This window comes from Antrostomus carolinensis, unplaced genomic scaffold (genome assembly GCF_000700745.2).
Source record: "Antrostomus carolinensis isolate BGI_N321 unplaced genomic scaffold, ASM70074v2 scaffold984, whole genome shotgun sequence".
Taxonomy (NCBI): Eukaryota; Metazoa; Chordata; class Aves; order Caprimulgiformes; family Caprimulgidae; genus Antrostomus; species Antrostomus carolinensis.
In genome coordinates, this window is record NW_010311206.1 from 63,397 (window position 1) to 71,460 (window position 8,064).

The following is an 8,064-nucleotide window of genomic DNA, read 5'->3' on the forward strand; positions in this document are numbered from 1 at the left end:
AGGACTCTTAAAAACAAACAAATTAAGAACCCCGACAGTCAGAACCAAACTCAATTTAAGTACTGTTGGCTCTGAAACAGTAACACTAGCTTCAAAAATCCCAGCAGAGCTAAAGAAAACTCATTTCTGTACTTCCACACAATACAACAGAACTGCATGACTTTTTGCAAGAAAATGGGTGTTAAAATAAATGTTCTCTCTTTTAGACTAAGCCTAGGTCGACTAAATTTAATGTTCGTTTTTATTATCCTTACTGTAGCAACTGTATACCTTAATTTCTAATCATGTGATCACTGGTAACTATTTGGATTTATTTCGTTTGGAGGTGTAAATAAAGGGCACAGACATAAACCTATATCAGCCAAAAAAATCAAACACAATTGCATACTTTTACCTTTAACTTGTATGACACTCCTTTCTATCACACCACCCACTCTGCCTTGGGAATTCCCTCCTCAAATGCACAAGCAGATAGATATCACCAAACAATTTGTCTGTGAGTCAGTGAGGAGAGCTCAAGGCAGAGAGGAGCTTAGATCGCACTCTCTGTTTTTGAAGGTTACTTCTATTTTCTATGAAGAAACTCCCTGGGCAAAATCCTGAAGTCATGATGTTTAGGCACATACAACTTTCTGGGCACTGTTATAATACAAATAGTAAAATTAAACCAGCAGAAGTGTTTTTTCCTCTTCAGTTGCAGTTTGAAATATACATATCTGCATAACAAAAAAACCCAAAAAACAAAACAAAAACCAAACAACTAGTAATAGCCCAGGAGAGTACAGCTGCAAGCATACTCTACCATTAATGTTATTTTATATTACTTAGGACATTAAAGACTCCCCACCTTGCATAATATAAAATTTTCAAGGAATAAAACACTAATCTCATGCATGGCTCACTTTAAATAAACTCCAAGAGAAACAACAAATCATTGTGCTAACCATGACTGTCCAAAAAAGCTCACACGTACAGCAGTGAATAGCAGCAAAGAGCCTCCCGTTGTTCTGAACTAATACATTCTGTACTACGTTTGTAGCAAGTTCCTTTAATAGCATCCATTGCACATATCAAACAAATGTAATATATGGTCAGAGATACAAAAAAGTATGAGAAAGACATAAAATGGTTCATTTACAATGCTGCAAATGTAAAAATTATCTGGAACATCTTAATAAAGCATCAGACCTTTCCAAGTTTAATTTCACTCTTTAGGCAAGTACAGACATGACATACAGTTAAAAATGGACATTCTTTTACCACTTTTCACAAATCAAGTACAGTGCAGGTACTCCTCCCACCCCAAAGAAGAATATCAGTTATATTATTGTTACGTTAGATGATGTTTTCGCCATTTCTTCAGGGGAGTGACTCTTTATTACTTCTTTGATGAACTGTTCAAGTGCAGTGAAATAACCCTGGCACTGCCAAGTGTCATTATGAGTTCCATCAGGAAATATCGCCAATCTCTTAGTCCGAGCTGGGGATAATTCATAAAGTTGCTTCATCATAACCGGTGGAATTAACTGGTCAGACAACCCAGAGATGAAGAGAGAAGGCATTCTGCACTGAGAGATTTTTCTGTAGGACAGAAATTTATTTTTGTAGCACCATAAGGGAAGATACCTCATTGGAAAGAAAGAAAACAAAGTGCTGGCCATGTATGGGATGCTCAGAAAGGTGTTCTCCACCACGATGGCAGAAATCCTATGGGAATTTTCAGAAGCTAAGTGAATAGCTACTGCTCCCCCCAAGGAACGGCCAAAAAGAAAGATTTTTGTTTTATCAAGATCAGACCGAGTCATCACATAGTCTAACACAGCCTCAGAATCTAAGTACAAACCTTCTTCACTTGCTTCTCCTTCACTTTTTCCATACCCTCTATAATCAACAAGAATTAAGTTTACTTTCAGGTTTACCAGCATTAACAAAGCGTTTGGCAACCGGTGGCCAATGTTGCCTGCATTCCCATGAAAGTAAATGATGGTTGGAGAATATGCTGCATTGTCCCCTGTGTATCTCAGCAGAATAAGATTGAGAAGGACTCCATCTTTGGTTTTGATGAAGATATTTTCATGTGGTATACCAGTAGGCATAGGAACATAAAGGCGTGAAGAAGAGGGCTGTTCAGGAAAGTAAAGCAGCACATCCTGGAATTTATATAATATACCCGCTATTGATACAAATATTAATATAAGCAGGATTATGCCTCCGTACAAGTGAAAAGTTACTATCAAAGGTAAAAGACAAATACGACAGAGACTCCAAGACCAGGAAGCCAAAGCTAGTAGCCATCTTTTAACAAAGTTCCAAAGCATCCATGACTTTTCCATTGTAGAAGTCAGTGATCTTTTACTCCAAGTAAATCCTGTAAAAAAACCCAAACATATATGTATAAATATAGGAGAAAGAAAGCGGAAGCGATTTAAACATTCATACTTTCAGAAGATTAATGGCAAGTCAGTATATTCAAGCATAAACACCTTTTGGTGGCAATCTCCCTCTGAATTTTTGGAAACTATTCCATTTGTAAGACAAGCAGAAACGCAATCACAAGGAAAAGGCTTTAGAACTCTTCAAAACCCCACTTACATTATTTCAGCAGACAAGGCCCATCAGTAGCAGTAGAAAAATGGTTGACTAGGACCATAATAACTTACACTTTCCTTCAGTCACCCCTACCAACCAACAGAACCACCACACAGACTGTAGCACCAGTTAATCAAAGCTTCTTATAGAAGTAATTCTAGAATCCAGAGAACACAAAAACCCCACCACAATAGCCCTTATTTCTAAGTTGCTACTGATAAAGGCCAAGAGGAGCATTCAGTAAGTCTAAGCACTTCACTCTGCACCCAGTGGAGGCTCACAATGCATACCAGGTCTGCTACCGTTCAGTAGCTGTGGTTCAGAATCTCTTGATCAATTGTGATTACAGAGCAACAGGTAAACTGGTCAGAAGAGACTTCTCTATAGTAAGACACCACACTGTAGTTACATTTCTGACTGCTCTTTCGCTATATTTAGATTGGTTCTGATTTATAATTACAGTTTTCCACTACTGGATCAGTAATCCATACGAAATCTTTAGCTGAATGGAAGATGGCATCATCATAGAAGACCACTGGAAACAGGCAGCTAACTACATTATTCTCTCACTGATGAAAAGCACAACTGCTGAAAAGTCCAAATATACTGCCTGGAAATGACAACACAAGAATACTCTAAGCTATACAGCAGATAATAAATACAGTTCAGACACACTCAAAGTTATAAACTTCTGAAATGATGTAATGCAGTAAGAAGCTGAATTAACTCCAAAGGAGTCTGACATGCACCAGTCAGGATCGAGTGATAAAAGGTAACCTCTGCAGTCACTGTCTCTGCACTCCACAGATACCACAAGCATGCAATATGACCAAGAAAAACTGCCATCTCTATTTTATGCAATTATGCATTAATCAGAAATAAAAAAAATAAATCTGTTACATCTTAAGATTCATGTATTAACCAAAGGCAATGTGAAATTACATTTTTATATAGTTTATCTACTCCAAATACGTAGAAGTGGTGAAATATGAAGTAGTCTAGAGAGCAGTTATCCCAACTTTGTTCTCTTATATTACTGATGAGCTCATGTTCAATATCTGCATACAAGTACGTGCAAATATTATCTATATGAAAATTTAATTCTTGTGATCCATTTATCTAGTAAAGAAGTCACAGTAATGAGGAGACACATAATGCAAGTTTAAAAACTTAAATTTGTAAGAGAACTTCCTAATGAAGTTGACACTTTCTGCATTGCATTTCAAGACTATAAGAACACTGGTAGTGACACAATAAAAACAATCTCCTTATCTATGCTATTCAAATTTTTGCTGGTTTTCTTACAAAATGAAAGAGACACCAAAAGTGCTTTCTCAACAAGACATTCACAAAAGAGTAAGAGATCTGTCATTTTAAAAAAGACTACTAAAAACCAAAGAAGTCACAAAAATCTAACTTAAGGTGATTAAGTCTTGCAGGTGGCTCTCCCATATACACTAACAATTGCTCCTGGAATACTGATACTCACAACTGATTTTATAAACCATGTTACTTTCATTTGTGCATGGCTTCTATTTTCATTTCATTTCAGTAGGATAATATTATCCTACTCATAAATGCCATACTACTGAGATACTGCTGCTGTGTGATTACTTCTGATATACTATATAGGTATATATAAAAACTTTGCTACTGGGGTTGGAAAACCAATGCATCCTACAACTAGAACTCAACACAGGGTAGCCTAGCAGGAAGGGTAAACTACACAGCCACAAACTACATGAGTATTAAAAGTTTTCTTCCCAGCTATGTGCATCTTCTAGTTCCGTCCATTTCCAGCCTTGAATCAGACCACGCCTCTTACTTCACATCTTACTGCAAGATTTGTTAGCTAGATAAGTAAGTTTATTCTAGGTTCTTCCCTGAATCCTTCTAACACCAAATAGTGACAGATCACTAGAAAGGAAAACGATGTTTCTTAAACAAGCACACAGAAGAGACTCTAAACCAAGTCGATACATTCTCAAACAAGCTACAAACCATGCTTTCAATGGAGTCCAAAGTAGCAGGCCTTCCAAGCCTTACCTTGTTTGACCTGAACGGTAGAAGATGACACAAGCAAAAGCAAATTTCCACTTTAAGGACATAAACAAAAAGAGTAAGCTAGTATAATAATTTTCAGTGAGTGGTAAGGTGTTCCTCAACGCTTTTTGAAGTGTACGAGATATGAGACTGCCCAGTATATTTCAAAGCTACAAAAAAAAAATCTCTTATTGAAATTCATTTCCCATTACTGCTGTGCTGGATAGGAAGCTGTAAGCCTTTCAAACAGCCTGCAATACAACACCTTACGATGCAAAAACTCTTATGCTGAATTATGAAAAGCACATTGGGATTCCCCTGTATCTCCAACTTTTGTGACTAAAAGGATGTCAGAATAATCATGGAAAGTAGGGGGAACAGGGAAGGAAAAGGAGGACAATACATTTAGACTTTGATGTCTGAACTAGTCAACCTGAGAAACAGAGTGGACCTGCCACCTGGACAAGCCCACTTCTCTTTGTAGAAGAGACTACTTCTGTTCCTAGACTACAAGAACCACTTACAGACTTGCTCCATAACTGCTTGATGTCCCGGTTAAGGCAAGAAGCGTGCAACCCTTTACATCTTCTAAAAGAGAACTTTTAAATCAATTTCTGTCACCTGCAAATTATTTTTCTTTAATGGCTGACTGTTCAACAGGATTATCTCAGTTATACTGCCTTCTACTGTTAGAAGTATCACAGCTGTCCACAGAGGTGGCATGAAACATCATCCACGTATTACAGATGGAGACACTGGAACCAAGGGAAGTTAGCAAGTTGGCCAGCAGAAGGCCACCAGAAGTCATAGATATGATCAGAGGTCTTTCCTCTAGCATCTATCTGCTTCACATTTCCTCCTGCCCCTCTGATAATGCTGCATTAGAAAGGTTAGCCTTTGTAAATACTGGCCGTCCCTACAAGGTTGGGGGTTTTTTGTTGTTTTTGGGGGGTTTTTTTGTTTGGTTTTGTTTTTTTGGATGATGCTTGTAAAGTTTAGAGACATGTAGAAGACAACATTGTTCCTACAAGGTTGGGGGTTTTTTGTTGGTTTTTTGGGGTTTTTTTTGTTTGGTCTTGTTTTTTGTTTTTTTTGGATGATGCCTGTAAAGTTTAGAGACATGTAGAAGACAACATTGAAATACAAAGTTCTACCGTGGAAATCATTAAGACAGTGGAACAGCAATGCAGCCCAATGGTGCCTCTGGCTTAAAGGCCACCAAAGACCAGTTCAGCTTACACAGCCAGAGAACTGTGCTGCCTCTCAAAACAGAAATGAAATTTAGAAGTGATGTGTTTCAATTTTATGCCACAGGGATACACACATATGTTGATATGCACACACACATCTGTATCTACACATCCCCACTGCTGAATCCACAGTCCAGGAATTACTGCAGGCCTCTGTGTTCTTTCAGATGAGTTACAAATCCCATAATTAACTACTGAAAATACAAATCACTCATAACAATAAAAATTCTGAGAAAAAAAAAAGTATTTATGATCAAGACATTTTTAATAATATTCTGCTGTGCACTAATGTTATTCTTAAATGGTTAATATCATTATGAACTGAGGATCATAAAATCTAATATGTACACTTGAAGTACTTGGGAACAATTTTTTATTAATTCTGAACAGCAATTGAAATTACTTGTATATGCCACAAGTTCTGCTGTGTTTTTTTGTCTTTGTCTAAATTTTTAATATTAAAAAGGGCTATTTTCACATACTGATCACATTACAAAACATTTACCTTTGGATGTGATGATTTCTCAGGCTTCATCGCTGTCTGCAAGACAATTCCATTTATGAGCTTTAGCTAAAATTGCTTTTGAATGACACACATAATTACTGTTTGTCTCCAGTTACTTGAAAGAAAATTAAGTGCTAACAGCCAATACCTTGTAGAAGTTACATCTGCTTTACTGATGATGAAACCATGCACATCATGTTCGTGCTTCTCCTGTCAAGCTTAGCTTGCTTGAAACATCTGATAAACTTGAAAACATCTTATAGTGAAGTCTGAGAATCACATAAAAATGTCCTGTTTTATACATTCAACACACAGTATAAAATATACATTGTTCATAGTAACGAAGTTATGACAGATTTACATTGCCTCCTTAAACCTAACTTTTAGTGTCTGAGCAGCCTTAAAGTTAGGGCTAAGAAGAGCATTCGGGTGTTTCACAACTGCCTTCTCATTAAAGAGCTTTAAAAAAAAAAAAAAGTTAGCTTCAACACTCACTGCAATTAGATATTAGGAAGAAGTTCTTCACTGTGAGGGTGGTCAGACACTGGAACAGGTTGCCCAAGGAAGTTGTGGATGCCCCCTCCCTGGAAGTGTTTAAGGCCAGGCTGGATGAGGCTTTGAGCAACCTGGTCTAGTGGAAGGTGTCCCTGCTGATGGCAGGGGGGTTGGAACTAGATGGTGTTTAAGGTCCCTTCCAACCCAAACCATTCTATGATTCTATGAAATTTCATGGTTTCAGGACAAACAAACAAAATGAGGTATTTCTTAAGAACACAGAAAAATATCTGAAGACTGCTGTTTCTTTCCACTGCACTTCCTTTCACTACACTCCATCTTTTCTAGACACAGAAAAGATTTATACAAGCTTTACATTTACTCATAATTATTTGTAAGACTTCTATAAGTAGAAGTATTAAGTCCTCAACTGTAAAAAATATTTTCAGAAGGGGAACTAATCTGGAGGAAAACCTACAAGTTTAGTAAAGACAAGAAAAATACACTTTCTTAGGACTAAAGTCTTACAGAGATGCTGTCATTGGAAAAAAAAAAAAAAAGTTAAAACAGAAAAGTAGCTACTCCTAGCCAAGGAAAAAGCAGAGTAATAACAACTACAAGTCAGACATTTAAGGGCTCTGGCTTTTAAACCAGCAAGCCACCCCTCCGACTTATTTCAAACAGCAAATTTGCACAGCTCTGCATTAAGTGGCGCATATTCATCGCTGAAAGTGTTTTCCCCTGAACTCTCGCTATACTTCCCCTCCCCACTGACAAATTAGCAATGAACTTCACAAGCACGCCCTCGATTATGACCGTACTGTGTAAAACAACAACAACAAGCCAAGGATGGTGATTATGTCAGTGCCTTCGCTTTCTAGCCAGCACGGGCTCCTAAAACACGTTACTTTCCAAGCACGTTTAATTATTTCCACTTTTACCTACAAGAAAACTCCCTGCCCGGCCTTTTCAATACACTCGCTGGGCACATGACACAACATCACAGTCACCCTCACCTGCCCCATCTTCTACAGCCGTCCCCATCTGCAGAAACTGATTCATACGGCAGCGGAAACAAACGAAACGCTACGGCAGAATCCTGCTGCCGAGAGGGAAAAGCTCTCCCCGGGGGCGCGGGACGGAGCCTGCGGGAAGGTTTAACGGCGCTGCCATCGCAGCCTT

At 38.0% G+C, this 8,064-nt stretch overlaps 1 protein-coding gene across 1 annotated transcript; it reads right to left on the minus strand.

The window, feature by feature from the left end:
* Positions 1–944: 944 nt before the first annotated feature.
* ABHD13 (abhydrolase domain containing 13) lies at positions 945–6,422 on the minus strand. Its single transcript, XM_010166641.1, has 2 exons — positions 6,388–6,422; positions 945–2,368 (listed from the first exon to the last, which is right to left on the minus strand). The coding sequence occupies exon 2, from the start codon at positions 2,331–2,333 to the stop codon at positions 1,320–1,322; it is 1,014 nt and encodes a 337-aa protein (XP_010164943.1). The 5' UTR covers positions 2,334–2,368; positions 6,388–6,422; the 3' UTR covers positions 945–1,319.
* Between the last annotated feature and the right edge of the window lie 1,642 nt (positions 6,423–8,064).

Bases quoted from the DNA above. Each gene is read 5' to 3' on its own strand.
- ABHD13 (XM_010166641.1), bottom strand. From the start codon at position 2,333: ATGGAAAAGTCATGGATGCTTTGGAACTTTGTTAAAAGATGGCTACTA.